Source organism: Thalia democratica, chromosome 9 (assembly GCF_965202585.1).
Source record: "Thalia democratica chromosome 9, ktThaDemo2.hap1.1, whole genome shotgun sequence".
NCBI lineage: Eukaryota > Metazoa > Chordata > Thaliacea > Salpida > Salpidae > Thalia > Thalia democratica.
In genome coordinates this window covers 24907639-24930288 of record NC_139173.1, presented here as the reverse complement: position 1 = coordinate 24930288, position 22650 = coordinate 24907639, and the positions used below count along the sequence as shown (strand labels likewise).

General features: G+C 23.2%; 1 protein-coding gene across 1 annotated transcript; it reads left to right on the top strand.

The window, feature by feature from the left end:
* Window positions 1-728: 728 nt before the first annotated feature.
* Window positions 729-8576, top strand: LOC145844399 (monocarboxylate transporter 7-like). The gene is made up of 8 exons (XM_082951797.1): window positions 729-861; window positions 1489-1592; window positions 1934-2077; window positions 4494-4589; window positions 4720-4939; window positions 5207-5345; window positions 7569-7669; window positions 8459-8576. The coding sequence occupies exons 1-7, from the start codon at window positions 731-733 to the stop codon at window positions 7623-7625; spliced, it is 891 nt and encodes a 296-aa protein (XP_082807923.1). The 5' UTR covers window positions 729-730; the 3' UTR covers window positions 7626-7669; window positions 8459-8576.
* The last annotated feature ends 14074 nt before the right edge of the window (window positions 8577-22650 follow it).

Genomic DNA, 22650 nt, shown 5'->3' with positions numbered 1-22650 from the left:
AGCTTTTTATTTTAATATAATTGTTATTAAGTTTCAATTAAAACGCAAACTAAGTTCTACAATAAGCCTTATTAGTATTTTATACTTCTACTATCTTTTACAAGTTAATAACATGTTTGTGTTTTAAAACTTGCTGTCCTACAAATTGTGAAATAAAAATATATAAAGGGTAGCATAAATAATTAAAGCAGGAAATATTAGACTTTTTGAAGTATAAGTAGTTGCAATGTAGAAAAAAAAAACTAAAAAAGAGCTAAAAATTTTACTAACATAGGATTTTAATAGGTTTTTAATAATGTTTTCATCAAAGTGTTTTGAATATACAACCATGCTATGCGATACACAATGAAAGCTCGCCTAAAGGCACATAATTCTCTCATCTCTTCTAATTCTATAAAAATATATATATTTATTTTACTTTTTATCTTCTTGTAAATACGAGAAAAAAGATTTTAGATCTATTAAACTGTGAGCAGACGCCAAGAATGTCAGACTTTAATGTTTTTAACACAGTAACATTAAAATGTCTAGTTTTAAGTTGAACATTATTCACGAAAACACAAAAAAAATCTGTTATTTAACATAATTTTGTAAAACTTTACAAATACTGCTTTATTTTAACTAAAGGTAATTTAAATTCATAACACAGACTTTACGTATCGATTTAATTAAAAAGCTCAGTAGAATTATTTTAAACTTGTGTTTAGATTTTGAAATACAGCAAAACATTATGGATCAAAACAAGCGGTCGAACAGAATCGAATGTATCAGTACAACAACAAAAAATGAAACAAGTTGCAGAGGATACATAGTAGTGTTGTGTGGATTTGTCATTAATTTCCTAACACTTGGTGCAAGCAAGTAAGTTATATTCATGAGCAAATCTGAGTTCAATAATTATTTAACTACTTTTTCTTTAAACTACTGCGATCGTAATTTTTGTGATACTTTGTTTGAATAAAATCAAATAATTACTACTAGACATTTCTAACATTTAATGTATCGGCAAAAAGACGTTTCCAAAAAAAAAGAAGCTTTAGTTGAATATATTTTGAGGTTAAACGAAAATTTATTAGTTTTTTTTAATACTTTAAATATTTTTTAAGTACTTATAATAAAAATTGTAACAAATTAGTTTTAAAAAAAGTATAAAATTTAACTTTTCATAAAATAAAATTTTGATAATGTTATTAGGTCAAGGCTTTTAAATATCTATAAATAGTTTGTTTTTAGCATTTAAAAAAAACTTCTCTTTGTAAAACTAATTCAAAAAAATACTATTAAAAAGTCAATAAGACTTCGAAAAATAGCACACTTATTTAAGTTTTAAGCTCTATATTTTTATACATAATAGTTTAAACCGCTAAAGACGATTATTATAACAAAAAAACACATTGTTATTGAAAAGTCTAAATATTTGAAAAATGTAATGGTAAAGTATTAGGTAATACCAAACTTTTAAACTAATGAATACTTTTGTTTTTAAAGAGTTCAATCAGTGTATTTGAAGTATTTAATGAAAGAACTTGGAACTTCAAATACAGGAGCCACATCAGTCATATCTCTCATGATCCTTGGAATGTCTATTTCTGGTTTCTTATAAAACTTACATTTTGACGTTTTTAAAACATTTTTTATGCATAAGATTTGTTTTACAACCCCTTAGATTGGATATAAACAGTAAAGAAAGACATGAGTTTTCTATTTGCTTTGTTTTTTAGGTTTATCTTATACTACAATTAAAAGTTTGTTGATTATAATTTAGTATTCAAATTTGAAAATATAAAAATAAAAAACTTCCTAGCTATAAATCTAAAATTAAATAAATATTACAATAAAACTAAGAAAAAAGATTAATTTTCTAAACTTTAATATAAAATTTTAGACTACAAAAAAAAGTTAGCTATTCATCAACAGTTTTTTATTTTCGTAGGTTTGTTATCAATTCCAGTTTTCAAAAAGTTTGGACTACGAAAAGCTGTCATGACTTCTTCCTTTTTTGTTTCTTGCTCAATATTTGCTTCGTCTTTTGTTTATTCATTTCCTCTTTTCATTATAACATTTGGATTTGTAGCAGGTATGTATTTATACTAATTTTTAAGTTATTACTTGTATATATTATTTTAAAACCGTATATTTCTACAACATATAATGCATCTTATAAAACTGTAATACTGTTGCAAAGTTTATTTAAAACTTAAATAAAAGTTAAGGCACTTTTGTTTAAAAAAATATTTTTAAAGTTTTACAAGTTTTAAAGAAAGTTTTAGACATTTTTTTTGAATACTAAGATTTTGTAAACTTAAATTTTTAATACGGCCCTTTATCCATTTATTTATCAGTCATGAGAATTTTATAGCGAGTATTAGTGTCACTCTAGCTACCACGAAGCTTAAAATTTGATATACATTTAAATTTAAACCTGCTTTTTAATTTTCTGTAAAAAATTTTTACAACTTGTTAAAACCTCTTCTAAAAAGTTTATTTTATTTTTTCATCTGTAGCTCATTATAATTTTGATTAAGTTGGGTATTAAACTCGATGACCGAGAGATCTTTTTGCGTATCCAGGTCCTTGAACAAAAAAAATTAAACAATTTTTCGTTTTTGTTCAATAAACCACTAAAAGTGAATTTAGAGTATTTAGTTTAAAAAACTTTTATTATTGTTAATTATAAAATATTTTTTATTCAATTTTATTCTATAAGACTGACGATGTTTCGCTGCAAAAAAAATATGAACACCTCTTTTAAGCGTGTGAAGATTCACGTACATTATAATAAAGTCTGCATATTTGTGTACAGAAAACTTGTAGTCTAATGATCTAACTTGCTTGATCAAAATTTATGTTAACTTTAATGTAATTATATCACGCACATGTAAATCTAAGCATTGGCTTTGATAGATTTTTGCAAAAGTTTTATTTAGGTTTTAAATAAAAACTATGTCACAATACTAAAAGATCATCTCATTGAATTTTATATTTGTTGTTTCAGTTGTTCATCTTTGTTTTATATAAGCTTCTTCAAAAAATTCTTTTTTTTTAATAACTTTTATAATACTAAACAATTAGAGTATATTATTTTGGAATATCATTGTTAACTCAACTTTTATTTTCTGCATTTTAACACACGCAACTTTTTTACCTAATCACTAAGATGTAGTAATAAAACTAATAAATTATCTTAATGGAAAAACTTATAATTTTTATTCTACCTTTAACACCTCTTATAATACTTAAACCTTATTACATATTACGTTTCATTTTACACATTTAGTTTGTTTAATACCATTTATTAAAATTTTAGTACTAAACCGTCATCATTTAAAAAGTTTAAATGTTTGAAAACCTACTTGTATGGTTTGAAAAAATATTTTTATTAAAAATATCGAAGATAAACTAAGGAAAAATGATCACTTTAACTGCCTTGAAATTTTTTTTTTAAAACATTTAGTCATAAATAACAACATAATTTAAACCTACCATATCTGATATATAATTGTTCTTTAATGATTATACTGCGTCTCTCTGACCTTTTATTATTCTTGAGACAAAAAAAACAGAGTAAAGTATCATCATTTAAAATAACTTTAATGCCTTATAAAATAGCATTTACTATGGTGTACTAAATTTTAATATTAAAATATTTCGTTATTCTTCATATGTATAAGAGTTTGGGACAAATTCAAATAAATATATAAGAAAACTCCGACTTGTAGATTATTTTTTTGTTTTTCTACGTTTTATTATATAAAATAAATTTTAAAGTGGTTTTAAACAAAAAAATTATATATAATGACTTAAATCTTGATGATTAACATGTTTAAAAAAATGGTTTAAGCCAACAGTTAATGAAGATGAATTATGCCATATTTAAGTCCCTTATTCTATTATCATATTTAAGAATATAATAACTCTATTATACTTAATAAATTATTAAACTGTTGAACAACATGTGACCTAATATTTCAAAACTATAGTTTTAAATGTTAATTTTTGTTTATTCTTTTAAACTTAAGTTTAAGCGACTGCAGTATGTATTGTTTTATGTTGGAACTAGTTAGTTAAGTAAAAGCTCTTACAAAACTAATAAACTTTAAAAGTATCTTACAGCCATTTAGATAACTTGATTTTAAAACATTTCTTATTCTTTAGTAACTATGAGTTATTTTTGTTTGAGGATTTGCAAACTTGTTGAATATAAACAAAACAGAAGTTTATGAAATTATGTGTAAAAATTTTATTAAAATAAAAAATTCTGTACGTTAGTTGAAGAAAATTCTAGAAATTTTCTTAGCTTTCATGCACTTAAAATTTTCTTCTAGGCTTTTTGCAAAACCAACAGGAAAACTAAAGTGTTACAATTATTAGTAAAAAACTCGTATAAACAAAAAAAAATACAATTACCAGAATTAATGTTTAGGACATTATTTACTAAAAGTGTTCTAGCTAATATGTTTTACGAATTAGTTAAAGTTTTGCTATTTTCCCAGGTCTTGGGTTTGGAATATGCTTTATTGCAGCGCCAGTCATTATTGCGAAACATTTTACAAAAAGAAGAAGTATTGCAACCAACATATCCAGCATTGGTTAGATTAAATACTTAATTGAAGAGAACTTTTACAAAACTTAAATTTATTAAATTACTACAAAACTCACCTAACTACTGTTCTTAAAAACAAACGTTGTTTTTTGTAATTTACGAATTCAACTTTTCAGGTTCCTCGGTCGGAACAGTAGTAATGTCTCCGGTTGCAACTTTTCTAATTGAAAAATATTCTTTTCGAAGCTACTTAATCATGTTATCTGTGTTAAATTTAAGCATGGTGGTAGCTGGCGCTCTGATGAAATCACCGACTGTGAAATTGAATCTATCAAAAGAAGAGAATTTAAGTTCATTGCAACCAATAGAAAACAAGTCGGTTGAAGGGAGGAACAGGTACTTGAATTTAAAAGCAGTCTCAAAAGTTGTAGTACTTTGATGTTTATTGAACGATAAAAAAAGCGCTGAACGATAAAGAATAATAGATGAGTATTACATTTAATAATTTATTATAACTTATTGATTTTATATAGTTATTTTAAAATGAATTATTGTACTCTTTCTGTAAATAAAACAAAATAAAACTTAAACTATATAATTTTTTTTATGTTACATGTTACGGAAATACTCATATAAATCAATCAAAACTTATATAAATAACAGATCAGAATGTCGTTTATCACCTCAATTGAGAGAATTTTTAACAAACAAAGTATTTTGGGTTTTCGTAATTGGTACATCACTGCAGTTTGGTGCAGTTACAATTAGCACGTTATTCATTCACTCATTTGCTGAAAAAGAGGTTTGTATTTTGTATTTCTAAAAAAATAAAACGTTTAATGAAATTATCATGTAGTTAGTAGAATATAATAATTATATTTAATGAAAAATGTTATAGCTAAAAAAACTGTTTATAACAAAACGCTACAAATTTTTTAGTTTTATTTTTTGTTGCTAAGAGTCATTAATCAAAAGTAATAGTAAGTAAATGTTTATAAAAGCTTCGGAATAAAAAACAAAGTTTTGGCATTATTCATTTCGTTATATAAGCTATAACTTTTTTTTATTATTGTTATGTTTATCTAATAGAAAATACTCAAAATGTTTGCAGCATACTTCAAAGTAATACATGGCTTTTGTAATAAGATTTTAGTTTTTTTTAATGCTAACCATTCTGATTTAACCCTGTGTCAGTATTAATAAAAATATTGTTTATGACCAACGTTGTACAGGCTTATAAACCACAAAAGACAAAAAACAATTTCGCACATGTATTCAATATAAACAACAAACTTACAAAAATATTTTACAATAATTTCATTTTGTTTGATTTTGAATTTGTAAAGTAAAAACAAGTTCCGTCATGTATTAACAAAACAATTTAGTATTCGACTATGTGGTATTTTAATTACAGTTTTAATTTAATACATTTACTTTTGTTTAACAATACAGATAAAATGAGCTTGTTAAAATTAACTTTAGCTTATTAAAGTAATAACTAACAAATATTTCAAAAATTGTAAGCAGTTGTAGTTTTAAAAAAATCGCTATTAAGCTTTATAAAACTTTTATTATAAAACTCTATCAACAATAGAAAAATATAAAACAGAGAACTTAACACATACTACTTGTTTAAATTAAACAAGTTATAGTTTTTACCATTAGAATAATAATGTTAAACCTTTTACTATTCTAACATAAAATAATTAGTAGTTATTAATTCAAATACACTTTTTAACTGATTTTTTTTTTGCAAAGTTCAGTTAAATTTCTCTAATGATTTTTCAAAAATTATTTTTTTACATTTAAGTTAGACATCGTAACCAAATGCAAGCATTGTTATCTTACAAACAGATATTATAAAAGTTTTGCAAAAGTTGCTGTTTAAGCTAACATGCTTTTAATACAATAAATATGTAGATTGTACTTAGATATATTAAATTTATTTGGCAACATTCCTTTGAACATTGGTTAGTACGAGAATTATGAGTGTTTCATTAAAATTATTCTAAAATGTCCGAAAATTTTTACTTAAACACTAAAATTAATTTACAATAGTTCAAATCATAGTTATTATCATTTTATAAATCAATTTACTAACTTTTACTGTTTTAATATAACCAAAAAGTATTACAAATTCAAAAATACTTTTTACACTTACTTTCTCGTGAACTTAACTTAATTTTTTTAAATGTTATTTCAAACCTTTATGCTAACTTACAAACAAATATCATAAAGTTTTAAGCAAAATTTTTCAATCATTTTACACACTTTAGACAACAAATGCTTAAAATTGTGGTTAGATATTTGAAATTTAGCTGGTAATAGTCTGTGAACAGTGGTTGAATGTTACGTAAAAATTATTAATCAAATTTCCGCATATTTTTAATAAACCAATGGAAGCTTATTCATTTGAGTCATTAAAATTCTGTCATGTAAGAACGTGAAAAAACCGAGCAATTTCTTTTAATTACACGTGTACAAAAGTGAAGTATTTAAATAGTATAATTTAACTATAATTTAAAAAGTAATTTAGCCATCATTTTTTAAGTTTTAGAAAAAACCGAGAAAGTTTACCTCTTTTAAGTGAATAAAAATTAGTTTTTTACCTAGTACAATAAAGTCATTTGTCAAAATTTCTACAAGCTAGTAAAATTTAAGGTTCTTTATTTTCTACAATTGTTAGATACTATGCTGTGTTACCTCTTTTTTACTTTTTAGCAATACCATTTTACACTAGTTTCACGTTAAAAACTGTAATACTTTTGTTATTTTGAAAATTTAAAGATAAAATTACTTTAAATTAGAAAAAATTAATTAGAATTCTTTCATAGAAAAATTTCAATTTGTTTTTGTAATTTTTTTTATCAATTTGACATAATACATGAAATAATAAAACGTTTTATATGATAAAAAATAACAAAAATAAATAGTTACAAATTTAGATCAAATAGAAACTGAAATAAAAACATAAAATTGCATGAGATAAAATTAAAAGTTGGTAATCTTTTTTAATTTTTACAAGATCGGAATACCAGCAATAAATGCAGCGCTAATAATTTCTACTCAATCTGGAATTTAAATCGCTTCCAGGTTTATCTTTGGATTTCTTGGAGATGTTAAAAGGTTAAGTTTGTTTAACAACATTTATTTTGTTGATAATGTTTATATATATATTAATAATACTTAAACATAACATTTTGCAAATAAAATCAAGTTATTTGTTAAAGGTTATTTTAGCTTTCAAAGTTTTTAAGATCGATGATTTCAAAAGTAGTACAAATTTATAATAAGAGTCTTTTCTTTATAAATTATAATGCATTTAAAGACGTATTTAAAAATTTCAATTAAGAAAACAATAAAATATTTTGTAAACAAATGTCCTGACTTATAAATTTATTTTTTGCAAATCTATTACTAAAAATTCATAAGATATATCGCTTTAGCGTCTAAGCAAATTTAATATATGTTTTATTGTAGTGCGAGTTTTTATCTTTATAAAAATATTAGAATTATTTGTAACAAGCTAACGTTCAACATTTACATATAAACGAATGTTTTTTATTTTAGTTGGGTGAACTTGTAATAAAGTAATTTAAACTACAAGTATTACTCTAATCTGATTTAAAGAAAATTGGGTTAAACATATTTTTACAACATTTAATATCAAAGTTCATCATTTGCACTTCAAAAGACCTTATTTATTGAATACATATTTATTAACATTCAGTTAGTTGTAAATAATTAATCCAAGTTTTTACTTTAAAAAGATATTGAAAGTTTAAAAAATCGTTTTGAAGTAAAAATATTAATTTAATTATACACGTGGCTACCAACATTAAAACTTACCATGTGAAAGTTTCAGATAAGAAAGTTTACCGCGCTTAAAATTTACAACTTGCTTTAACTTGTCAGGATTAGCAGATTGTATCTGCTCGCTACTGCTTACTTCATGCAGCTCGTGTGCTGCGTTGCGACGCCTTTCACCACTTCTTTTACTTCTCTGATGGTCGTTCGTGCCTTTACCGGGTTATTCGAGGTTTGTTGATAAGTCAACTAGCAATATTGTATACTAAATGGGAAGATTGATTACTAGAAAGTTATTATTTCGTGTATCGCATGTGTGTGCTTAACTGTGGAGTTGTGAGTATTTTACGGTTTAAAACTTGAAGTTTAAATACAATTTTATCTCATTTACTTCAGTACAATCCTTCACAAAGAGTTTGTTCAATAACTTGTCAAGTATAAAACTTTGGTTATTGTCTTTAAAGATATTTAAAAAATAAAAAAAATTATTTGTTAAATTTAAATGTTATTATAATGCACTTAAAAAACCTTATGTTTGTTAAAACTACTTTATGAAACTTAAAGTTTTTAACAAAACTTTCATATTTTTAACATTAAACTTATTTAGTATTAAATGTTTAGTATACTTTAAATTTATAAAGCAATGGGTGCACAACGATTTCAATTCTGATATTTCAAATTCTGAGTTTTTGTTAAATGTCTCTTTTAATATATTTTACAATGATAATCTTAAACTTCTGGTATATTTATTTCGTTTTTAATTAGAAATTTTTTTTTTTGAAATATAGCTGAAATAAAGTAAAACAACCGTCATTAAATGTTTCATAAGTACAAGACAAAAAAAAAAATTTCTTGAACAAAACATTTTTTCATTTTCAACTAGCTTAAATTAGCACTTTTTCTTTCCAAAAGCGTTCCATATAAAAAACAAAAAAGTCTGTAAATTATTTTATTTCTCACAAAACTCAAACAATTTAAGTTTTATATTTGTTGATCGATAATATTAAATATTGGAACACGTGTTAAATTTGACTATTTTAATTACTTTATGTACAAAATATGTTTTAAAACCTTGATATAAAACTAAAACTTACTTTGCTTTCAAAAAAAGTTGTAATATACGAAACAGCGTTTAGTTGTTATAAATGGTAGCTAAGTTTAATTATAAGATTATTAAATAGTAAGTGCCTAAAATAGCCTCTTAGTCATTTATCTAGTAGCTACAAACCAAATCTACTCAAACTATATTGAGGTCAAGGTATAATTATATTTTCATTTAAAAAGGTTTCATTAAAAAAAAAACAATAAAAAAAATCAGTAAAAAAATTTGTAATGTATAAAAATAGCGTTTAAACGGTATAAAAAAATTTTCTTAAAAAATTAAACTTGGGAAAAAACTATTTTAATGACTATTAAGTATAACCATGTACTACTGACATAATAGATCTAAATCTATTTAAGGTTATCACTCATGATTAGTGTCAAAAGTGAATTAGTTATGATAATTTTCCTATAACGTATGAAGATAATATCCTAATCTAAATGAAGTTTAAAATTTCAACTAGCTTTCAATCCAAAAACATTTCCTCTTTTAGCAACTCTATAAAAGCAATTACAACTGTTTTTAATTGTATTTGGTTTAATTTTAAGCTTCTGTTAGTTATTTATTAATCTTATATAATCACAAACTAATAATTTTTTTTGTTTATTTAGCTTTTTATAAAACTTAATCGAATTAATAAAGTATAAAGTTACTATTTTTAACCGTATGGTTTTAATCATTGCTAAACATAGTGCAAATAAAAAAATCAATTATACGTTTTAAACTTTCTTTATTCTCTAAAAATGTCAAAACGTTTTGAATTTTAATGAACACATTTTGATTAATTGATGTAAGTTTTAATTTTTTGGCTGGTTAAATAAATAACAAAGAAAACAAACAAAAAAGATAAAAGTTATAAACAATCTTTGTTATTTTCTTTTTTAAAAGCTCATTTTAGTTACTGCCTCCTTTGACAAAAAAAATTCTTTATTACTAGTTTTTAACCTATCTACCTTTTTGTCTCTTACTAGTTATTGCCGCTGATAGCTTAAGCATATATTGGTAAATATAAACCCTGTGCTAGTATCAGCTGCTAGTTTTTTCATTTTTATTTAAAGGTACAACTTCGAATAATTTGTATTATAAGTTTAGAATTTTTAATATAAGACAAAACAACCATAATAGGGATCAAACGGAGGTTTGTCAACAATCATATACGCGGATGCTGCCGGAATAAAAAATTACGCTTCAGCATTTGGAATCAGCTTGTTTCTGAAGGGAATTGTTGGCCTCATTGCTCCTTTGTGCGCGGGTTAGATTTATAAAAAAGTGTTTTAAATTTTGTCTATTCTGTATAAGACTAGTATAGTTTATTTAAAGTTTGTCTGAACATTACAAGGGAATGACTAATTAATTTATTACTATTTTAAGTAACTATTATTGAATAGTTTAAGATAACCTTGAAAAACTTTAACTTTATTAACTTTACACTTCACGTTATTCGACTAGCTTCTCTTTATTGTACTTGAACTTTAATCTAACAAAATACCTGCAGTATTAAAAAAAAATCAAACACTGTTTACAAAGTTATAAACGTAATATTACAGGTCAGCTAGTCGATTTGACTTTTAAGAAAAGTTCAGCATTGTGGGTTGCATCGTCGTTAATGGTGATGAGCTCTTCTTTCACTCTTGTTGCTGTTAGTTGAGTTCACAAAACTATTTAAGTATAAATTTTTTTTAGGATTTACAATATATACAAAACTACTTTTTCTATCTAACTTTTAAAATGAATCCAACTTTAATTGTTGCATTTTTCGTGCTCAAAACCAGGGGCGTGTCTAGCCATTTTTCAAAGGGTGTTCACAATTTTTTTTTCCTTTATTTTCCGCTTAAGTACGCATTTCTTAGGTATGCACTGCCAGTTAAGTACGCATTGTGCGTACTACGCAAAAAAAATCTGTGTTTAAAATTCTTTTTTCTGCTTAGAAATAATAAAAAAAACATATAAGTAGTAATAGAAAAATATTGTTTTTTTTGTTTGTTATACTGTATTAAATTTGGATTAATTAAAACTAAAAGAACCAAAAAAAATTATGAACTTACAAATTGTATATCAAAATTCAAATCCGTTATTTAAAGCAAGTATATTACATTAACTTGGAAAGAGAGTCAAATCTAATTTACATAAATAATTACTTGTAGTTGTAAAATGCTTATGTTCTTTAATATGCACAGAGAAATAGTAAATAATAATAATCTTTAGAATATCTTACTTTTTTCTGTAAATAATTATTTTTATAAAGTTTGTTTTAGTTAAACTACAATATTTTTAACATACTGTATTATCTGTATAAATATAAAAACCTAAAACAAAAAACCTTACAATTAAACTTATTATATAAACCTAACTGTTTTCATGTAGTAAATTGCTTGTTCCAAAATTAAAATAAAATACCTACTTAAATAGTTAAACCTCAGCAATAAAATCAACTGACCCATTTTTTGACCAAATACTTTGACCTTTAAACAGAAAACATGGGAAGCAGATTTTAATTTTCTGATAGGGCAAGCTGTCAACCAGCTTTTTCTGTTAAACCAACTGTTGTTGATTTTTTTTACCTTGAGTTTTTTTTTGCTAGGTTGATTTATTCAATTTTATATTGAAAAAGTTTGTTTCTGATTTAACTGAATATTACATTCTAAGGTTGTTACATTAGCAGAAGTTAGATCCTATCTAACTGTGCAAACTATATATATAAGTTATTTATATCAGAGAAAAATTGTATTAATATATAGTCTTATATTGTATTTTATTTATATTTTTATGAGATATTCTAAACACTTTTTTAAAATTTTTAGTATAAATCATGACAGTTACAATAATATATCTTTAGTAAAAAAATAATTATTCTTAAAGATAATTTAAAATTCTTTTTATTAAACTTTATAAGCCAATTGGTTGAAACCTTGACCAAACCAATAACTTTAAAAAAAAAGTTGTTATTTCATGTTTAATCATTTTTTAAAACTTTATAAATTAAAACTTCCGACTATTTTGATTACTTTTGTTGTTATTATTCACTGTTTTATTTATAGATTAACGAATTTTTTTTTTCAGTATTAAATCATACTGGAAACTGTTATAAAAATAGATTTTGAATATTTCTAAAAATCAAGAATAAACTTTGCGGCCAACAGATAAACAAAAATAAAATATCTTAAATAATAATATTAAAATACCATTAAATGATGAAAGAATAAATTTTCAGTTGGTGTAATGGTCTAAAGATGATTTTGAAAGCTCTCTGAATTGAACTATTCAAGTTTTAAAAACTTCACACAACATTATTAATCAACTAAGTAAAATAAAACTTTAATGATTATATTTGACATTTTTTAAGTAAAATTGTACTTACTAGTAGAAAAACAATACTTAATCAAAAGTTATTTACTCTAAGTAACAACTTATAATGGGAACTAAAGCATCTTAGTAAAAAGTTTCCTAGAAAAAAAATGCTCCTTTAAAACCATTTTAACTATTATCACGTCACCATTAAAATTATATTTGAAATCTATTTCAGCTGGGCAAAAACGAGCATTTTTTGTTAAAGAAACTTTTATAATCTTTCAGTGTTATAAATTCAACATTCATCATTCAAAGTTTATCAAATAACCAAAACAAATTTAATAAACAACGTTTTTAGTGATATTCTAAAAATCTTTTTTTCTTTTTGTTTTTTTAGGGGGTTCACAGGAAACAGGAAACCAGTCAAAAAACGCCCCTGCTCTAAACTCTAAAGTTTGACAAATAAAATTGATAAATAACGTAAAATATAAAAACAATAAATGCAAGCTACAGTTATATAAATTGTTTACGTAAGACTTATTAAATGTTGAAAAATTTTCAGGCTAAAGTATTTAGTATACAACAAAGTAAGGAGCAAGAAAAAATTGAAAACAATGAAGAATGTAAGTTGAGAACTTTCAGTGATTTAAGTAACACAACAGTAGATAGCCATCTATCTGAGGAAAATTTTTGAGGTTTACAAGTTTATAGTAACACATTTTGTATGTCATTTTTATAGCTTCTATTTTTACAGCTTAGTAGAATTGTATACGAATAAAAACCGTTATTTAAATTCAGTCATGTTTAAAAAGATAACAAAAATTGTGTAAACTTAATTTTTATGGAAATTTTGAACTTCATTGTTTTTCATTTTAACAAATCATTTTTATTTTATTTTATTATTTACTTTATTTTGATAACTGTTCTAAAACTTTCTTTTTTTTTTATTTGTTTTTTACTTTTCTTGTTGGATATTTTTTTAACTATAAAAAAATTTCAATATTACTATAAAAAATGCTACTGCCTTAGAAAGTAGTTATAAAACTTTTGCTTATTTTAAAGGGTTAATAAAAGTTTATGTTCAAAAAGTACAAAACCTAAACGAAATATTTTTGGTTTACTAAACGTTTAAATTAATGTTTCTATATTTTTAATAATAATTTTTAAACAAATATCAAGCGTAATATTTTATAAAAAGTTTCGTTTGATTATATAAAGCATTAGTTTTAAATACTTAAGACATTTTTATCTATAGTAATACTCATAATACTTCGTTTGCTTTTGTATCGATTTCAATTTCCAATGTTTTATTTCAGTAGTCTTTAAAATATTGAAAATCTATGCACAATAAACTATTGGAAAATAATTTCCAAACTCACTAAATTATAACATTTTATTTTCTAAAGCACTACTTTTTGTTTAAGTTTTAAATAAATTATATGTTAACAGCTGCTAAGTTATGTAGAAAATTATTTGATAAACATGAAAAAAACAAAACAAACGGCATTAAAAAAAAAAAACATAAATTTTTGTGAACATTAGAGCAGTTTCTTTGCCTACTACTGTGCAGGTGCAGATCTTGATCTTGACGACAAAGTTTATAACTATTTGCCTTATTTTACAGTGTTTATAACGATTACTTCAAAAAATAGTTTTATACGTATTTATATTTTATTTATTTTTCTTTTATTGTTGTAATTTTTTGTTTTGTAAAGTTTTATTAATTTGACAACAGTTTTATTTTTACTTCTAGTTTTAATCGAGTCTGAAAAAACTAGAACACATAGAAAGTTTTAACAGAAAAAGGTTGTACTTTTGTTTGTAAATAGTTTTTTTTAAACTAAAGTACAGTTTTAGTTTTAGAAATAAAGTTGCTTTTTGAACTATTCTTAAAAAACTACAGATATAATATTAAAAATTCTAATAAATAAAGGTTTTATAAAATAATTTTTTATCGGTACCAAAGTATAAGTTTCTTATTTTGTCTGTAAGTATAGTTGACCTTGCTTAATTAAGCTTATGACTATTGAACCTAAATCAATAAAATAATTACTTACAAATATTATCACTTATAGGGGTTCATATTCAAGACCTCACACAAGACCTTTCAAGATATATAAGTGTTAAAGTAACGATTGTATAAGATAATTGATATTCAATTTGTAGTGATCGATTATAGATTACAAAACTTTATGCTTATTTTACATATAAGTAATTCTTCAAATATAATTCAAATTACATGCTGATTTGCTTTGCAGATTTACTTATTCAAGCACTATAAGTTCTTATAAAAACCACAACAAACTACCAAACACAGATTAATTCAATAAAAAATTAAGTACATAGAATTTTTTTTTAAATAAATTTTTGTTATGTAATTTATTTTGCTATGTATAAGTTTAAATTACCCGTACGTAATTAGTAATGTATTTCCAAGTACAAACATGAACTTATATTTCAGTTACCTTTAGTAATTTTTTGAAACTTGAAATAAGTCAGAATAAAGTTTTTTAATTAAATACCATTAATACTATTTCTGAATACTAAAAACAAATAATGCCTTCTATTGAAGTATTTTATATAAGTAAATTAAATAAATAAAAAAGTGTTTAAAAATTTTTAAACTTAGATTTTCAAAACATACATACAAATTTTTTTAAATACTGCCAATAATTGAATACTCAAATAAAAATAGTACACTAGAAATTTATGAAACCTATGCTACTTTAGGTAACTATACAAAACATGTAATGTACAACATTTTTTTTTAAATCAAGATTTAACTTTTTATTAACTACAACGATTAAAAAAAATCTTTTAGAAACATATTTTTAGCAGTTAACTGAACCGCACGACCATCAACAACAGTTCACGTGATATTCTGCAATCTGATCTAGTCCATAGAAGGCCAGTAATACGCCATAAAAAAGTACAAGATTAGTTTTAATTTTAAATTCCAAAGAAAATATAAATCAAAGAGTAGATATTTCTAATCAAAGATATGTACTAATAAAATGTTTTTAGTTTTTTAAATTTTACATTTTTCACGAAATGGTTTTATTTTAATCCATGAATATAAAATTTTCAAGCGTAAACAAAAAAAATTCAAAAATTAAACTTGTATGATTTAGTTGTTGTTCTAAACATAATACAATATGCAATAAGGTAGAAACACAACACTTATATATAAATAAACTAAAATTTATAACACAACACTCAAATATATCTTACAGAAAAAACTGCTTACTTTAGTATTTTTCTAAAAAAAGAGTTTATTATTTAAAATGTTCAAAGCTTTACTTATTTTAACTTTATTATTTGTACTGTATTGTTGCTGAAAAACGATAAAAATTAAAAACTTTTGAAAAGTATAATAGTATTATCAGGTACAGGTTTACGTGAGTTCAAGTTTTGTTTCTACAATAAACAATGTTCAAAATAAACTTGTAAACTTTCAACACTAGATCAAAATCAGTAAATGACAGTTTTTACTGATAAGTTAACCTTGTACAAAACAAACACTAGTACGAAATTAGTTTGTTAATTCTGCTTGAAATTTATCATTTCACCGTGTAGTGACAGCAGTTATTTTTATCTTTCAGTGTATAATAAAGATTTTTTTGTTCACAAGTGTTTGTGAAACTCACTTCACATAGTTGTTAGATTTATCAAATAACTGTTCTTTAAATAAAATGAAATTTTGTATTAAAAGGAAGAAAACAATCAAAAACTAGATTTTATAACTATTTTCAAAACATATAAGCTTTGCTTTTTTATAATGAATTCAGAATGATAATTTTGATTTTCTAAAGGATTAAGATATTTAAAGAATTTTTTTAAACACTTTACTTATTATATTAAACACAGTTTATTTTAATAAATAATTCAATTTAAAAAAATCATAGACTTAATTATTTAAAGTTAATCAGCTAAATATAATTAGTGTGCATACACGTACTTATTTTTTTAGTAGCTAATTTATTTTAGATAATTTCAAACCTTTTTAACTGTTGTTTAAGTTTTTTGTTTTATTTAAGCAATTTTTATGTACTTAAAATTTTAAAAAACTCGTAAGCTATAAATTTTTGACTAATTTTGTTTTATAAGTGTACGTTTTAATTAAGTTTTCTTAAATTAACAAAGTTAATTATTTTTCAAAACTAGTGAAACAGATGTTGGAGATGAAATATTTGTTATCTTATTAAAAAACACAATAAAATAATAAATTAAAAAAATAATAAAATATGATCAAATCTTAAAAATTTAAGTATAGCTGTATTTATTTCCATATAATAATTTTTCGTAATATCTATTTTGTTTCTCTTTACTAAATCTAATTCTGTTTTTTATTAATTGGATAGTTAGTTAAGTTAGAGTTTATCAATACAAGTCAATTTTAATTGAGTAACATCGAAATTTATTTAATAAACTATCGTAAATATAATTTATTATAGGTTTAAAACAGATTTTGTGGTTTGCAGAAATTTAGTATACCTTTTAGATATTAAAACTCGTTCAAATATTTTTATTTTTATTAAAATATACTATGTACAAAATTTAAACAAATTGTCTTACACGTTTATAATAACATTAAAAAAAGTTCTTAATACAAATATACATCAAATCAATATGTCTAGAATAAGACGTCTACATAAAAATTGTAGTATTTTTTGTAGTATGTGAATATATTTACGGCTATGTACGACTATTAATTTTATACTTTCTGGTACATTAAACTTTTTTATATTTAGATTTAAAATTAATGCCATATCACACAGTTTAGACAACAACTTTTAATTTTACTTTTTCAATGTAGAAAATTTGCTTTGTTTAGTTTTGTGTTTTTCCGAGAGGACTAAAATTTTCTAGTTGTGAAGAGCACTAGTATAGAATTTTTGTAATCTTTATTCAACAAAACTATAATTTACTTAAGATACCAAGAAAATAAAAACACAAAACAATAAGTCATTTCAACTCTTACAGAAAAACCCTTTTAGGTAATTAAAAAATTTAAATACATAAAGACTTTTTATCTAAGGTTCTCGATCTAAAAAATAGTATACTACCTTAAATATTTTGCAAAGTTCAGAGACATTTGTATAATTTGAAAATAAATTATAATACCAAGTAGACTATTTACAGAAGTTAAAAAGATTTACTGTTTTATAAGTAAGTTATTATATGATCTAGAAATTTTGAAAACTTTTTGACTATTTTAATGAAATTACTTATATAACTAAGTTAAATTATTTTAGATAAAAAATAGTAATAAGATTTTTAATTCTAGTCTTTCAAAATAATATACAACAGACAGTAAGAACATTTCTTAATTTAGTTATTAAGTTCGTCTAGCATCAATAAACTAAACAAATTACTTTTTTATGTTTGCTGCACATTTTCGTTTATTACTTAGTAATTTTACAACTGAATGGTCAATTTAAAAAAGTTCTATGAAGCAATAAACAAATTAATTGTTACAATTTTAAATAAGATAGTTAAAGCATTTATTATATTTTTTTCCTTAGAATATATGTATTAGTTTATATAAGTTTCCTATTTTATAACGTAACTTTTAAAGTTCTTTTTAAAACAATTTCTTACCAATTTACTCAAGTACAAAATTTAAACTGAAAACTCTAACAACGCCTTATATTATATGTATTCTATACTATAAGAAAAAGTACAAATTACGGTTAAATTAGGTTCCAGGTATGTGAGAATTTTGCAATGTTGATAAGCCACTAACCTACCACACTGAGAAGGTTATAGAAAAAATAAATCATCAAACATTTCTGTCTAAATGCAATAAATTACAAATAATGATAGCATGAAGGATTTCAATTTTTTGATGATGGACGTGATAAATACTAGTTAAAACTGTGTAAATACAAGAAAGATTTAATTGTCTTATCATTAATTGTGATAAGCGATGCTTGATAAAATAGAAAATTCCTATAAAGTTTTTATAAATCCACATAAGTTATTTATAAATTTATAGTTAAATTTAAACGAGTGTTTAACAAAAATAAGTTTTGTTTAGTGGTAGCACTTTTTAATGCGTATACTTCAGGTAAAGTTTTAGCTAATTTGATAAACTTTTAATTCTTTTTTGTTTATTTCGTTTTTAACCTTATATTCAGCCTAGTATACTTTTGTTAATATTTGATGTATAAACACTATTTATGAAAAAAAGTGTTATAAACATTGTATATCTTACATTTTTACATTAACCAGAAAAACCTTTTATTTTTAAGTTTGAATTTAAAGTTATGACCCAAAGGTAATTTTATATTAGTCATCAACTTTAATGTTCATTTAAGTAAAGTTTTTTAAGAATTTTTCCATATAAAATCAAATAATTATAGTGAAATACACTTTGAATAAATATTTATTTGTTTAAATATAGCCTGAAGTCTATTGAATTAAATGAAATTTTTATTGATTTAATATAATTTTTCGGACTTTGTAATTAAATTACTTTTATAATCTGCTTATTTTAAGGTAATGTTATATTTTGAGAAGTATTGTATAGTTAGAAACATTATAAGTTAAAATTGTTATAAATTTAACAAAACACTTAAAAGTTACAATCTTTTTTTTTTTGCATTGAGGCTTCCAGGATAATGTTTTAAATAATAAGCTTATGTAATGAGTGCAATATAAAAACTTATCCATTTTAATTACAAGAGCTGATTACTTAAAAAAAGACGTTAGAAAGAAAATTAAGTTGAAAATCATAACAGTCTTAAATTGTTTTAGAAAGTTTGTTATTTGTTAGTAAATATTTAATTTTAAATCCGTGAATAACAACTACAAAACCAAAGTCTACCTAATCAATCCGTTCATCTATTAAAAAAAAATATGTATCAAATATTCAGATTAAAGCAATATTTCAATTACAATCAAAATTATCACATATTTTTTATGAGAAAAACCTATCAGATTATTTTGTACATCGTTTATTTTTAACAAGGAATAATTTTCGCACAATAAATTTCCTTGCTCGTCATTAATTTTTGTACAAAGCTTTTTTTAGCAGGTTTTTGCAGGTTTTTACTTTTTATATCAGTTGTTTGCTATCGACCTAAAACCGTTAAAGTTTTAACTCAATTCATTCTATACTTATTTTAATTGAAAGAGCATTTTTCAAAAGTCTTAAGAAATTAAAAAGTTGGAACCGTTCATAAAAGAAGAATCTTTTAAAAAGCAAAATAGACTTTAAAGTTAATTTAATATTCCCATTACTTAAATAAAAACTCAATTTAGTCCTTTGTTTTTTAGTTCATGACATTTGAACTAAAACAAGACATATTTTACAATAAGTGTAAGTAACGGCTTTTAATTAACACTATAAAAAAGTTTATACTAATTTTTGTTCATAAACGCCACAAAAATAATATACACGAAAAACTTCATTTAAAAAAATTGTCTTTTTATTTAACATTCTCTCTCAACTATTCTCTATAAACTCTATCAATTGTAGATGTAACAGTAAGTATTATTGATTTGAAATTACTAAAAGCTTTTTTAGCTAACTGAATTGTTAAGGTAAAATATTGAAAACTAGCTCATATGTAAAGTTTTTGATCTCAAGAAATATAATCGATAAAAATGTTTCCATACATTTAGTTTATTTTATTTTAACTGTAAATATTTTTTTAAAGTTTCGGTTGTATTTTAAACCATTGTTTTTTACGGTGTAAACTTAATTTATTGCTTATATTTTTTGAATTGTATGAAAGTTAACCTTTTTAAAGGTAAATGAAAATAAAAAAGCAAACCTTTTATATGCTTATTAAAACAAAACAATAACAGACTTATAGATATACATTTTTAGTAACAAATCTTTGTGACTTCATCCTAAATTTATTTTTTCAATAACGATAAACATTTTAGTATTGTACAGGAATAATGTTCATTTTAAAAATGTTCTTATAGATTATAAGTATATTTATTATAGAGTCTTATGATAGCAATACACTTTACATACTTTATACATTAGTTTATATAATAAAAATGTTATATATTAGTTATGGTAGCTGTCAAATTTGTACGAGCAAACAAAATTGCACGAAGAAACTCTTGCATGAGGGGATAAAATTGCACGAAAATAATTATGCTGCACTAAGGGTCACTTTTCCACGAAGACATTTTTGCACAAGCAGACACTTTTGCACGGAAACTTTTTTGCACGGGTTGAATATATTTTAATCTTTTTTAGTTTTTTTTATTAAGAATATTATTTTATTTATTTTTTTACTATCACTGTTACCCCTAACCCTTACCCTGCGGTCGGTAGCTTTTTGTTTTTAAATTAATTATTTTTTCTTTTTTTGTTTGTTAAATATTCTATCTTTTAATTTTTTTTTTTTTTAATAATAGTTTTTGTTAGTTTTTTTATTTATTTTTACTATCACTGTAACCCCTAACCCTTACCCTCGGTCAGTAACTTTTAAATTTTTTTTTTTTTTATCAATTTATTTTTTAGTTTTTATTTATACTCTCGTGCAAAAAAAATAACTCGTGCAAAATTTGCTTCGTGCAATTTTGTTCCCTCGCGCAAATTTGTCTTCGTGCAAAAGTATCTTCAAGTAATTTTGTGCACTCGTGCAATTTAGTCCCCTCGTGCAATTTAGTAACCTCTTGCAATTTTGTCTTCGTGCAATTTTTACCCGTTCTCATTAGTTACTGTATCTATAGTTTTTTGTAATTGGTAAAAAATGACTAAAAATTTACTAAAAAAATTATAACTTTATTTTGTTTGAAAAAGACAACTATCTGTTACTACTACAAATTTATCCAAAAACAATAATCTAGTTGTAGAGCAATTGAACTGTAGCTTTTTTTCTATTATAAACTTTTATATTACATATGTGTGTTTATATTCATATTTCTTTTCGGTTCAGATTTTTAATTGTTAATAAAGCATTTAAACAAAAGGAATTTTACTTCACTAAATACGTTTTTAGGCAACAAGTACTTAAATTTTTAAACAGTTATCAGAGCGCAGTTATAATTTAAAATATATTAATAATGCTAAAATTTAATGCAAAAACAAAATATAAACTAGAAATATATCAACCCTTACTTTTAAGATGTGTATTTACTTCTCATGCTATCTGAAATTGTTGATTTAATAAATCCAAAAATCTATTCTGTTTGAAAAGTCGTAAATTAAAATGTTTTATTTATACTTGTTTAAGTTACTCCATGTATATATTCGAAAAAAGATTGTTGTAAAGCTTTGAAATAAATTAATCAAAATTAAAGTATTGTAAAACACATATAAACAAACACTATAAACCTGTTTGAATTTATTTTGTATTCCAAAGTTTATTAAGATCTTTGTATAGTTTAACTTAAAGAGGAGTATTTTAATTTGCTGATCTAATGAAGTCTGTACTTCACATAAACAGCTGAAAAACTTATGACTCAAAATTATCAGTATAACTTAGTTTCTTACATTAGTATGAGACAGTTATTCTTATTTTAATGTTTGACTAGTTAAACGTAGAAAAACTTTATATCTTAAGATTCCATCCGAATCTTATTACTGATGTTTTTTAAGGGTTTAAAAAAACGAATTACTATTTTAATTAAAATTCTTTGTATTTAATTTCTAACTCCCTTGTTATGAGTAAAATTAGATATGGTATGTTGTGCTGAGGCAAAGCAAATAAAACTAGAAGAAATTAAGAGAATATGTTTATTCATAAACCTCTTGGATGTAATCATTGCTGAAGATATAATGAAGGTTTAAAAACCTAAACATAAAAAAAAAATAGAGTAAAATATTTGTTTAAACATGAGCTAGGTATATTTATGTACACATTTAAACATCACTTTTTACCATCAATTTTTTTTTTAATTTAGATAAAGAACATAACTATTTAACAAGACTTTCTCAAAG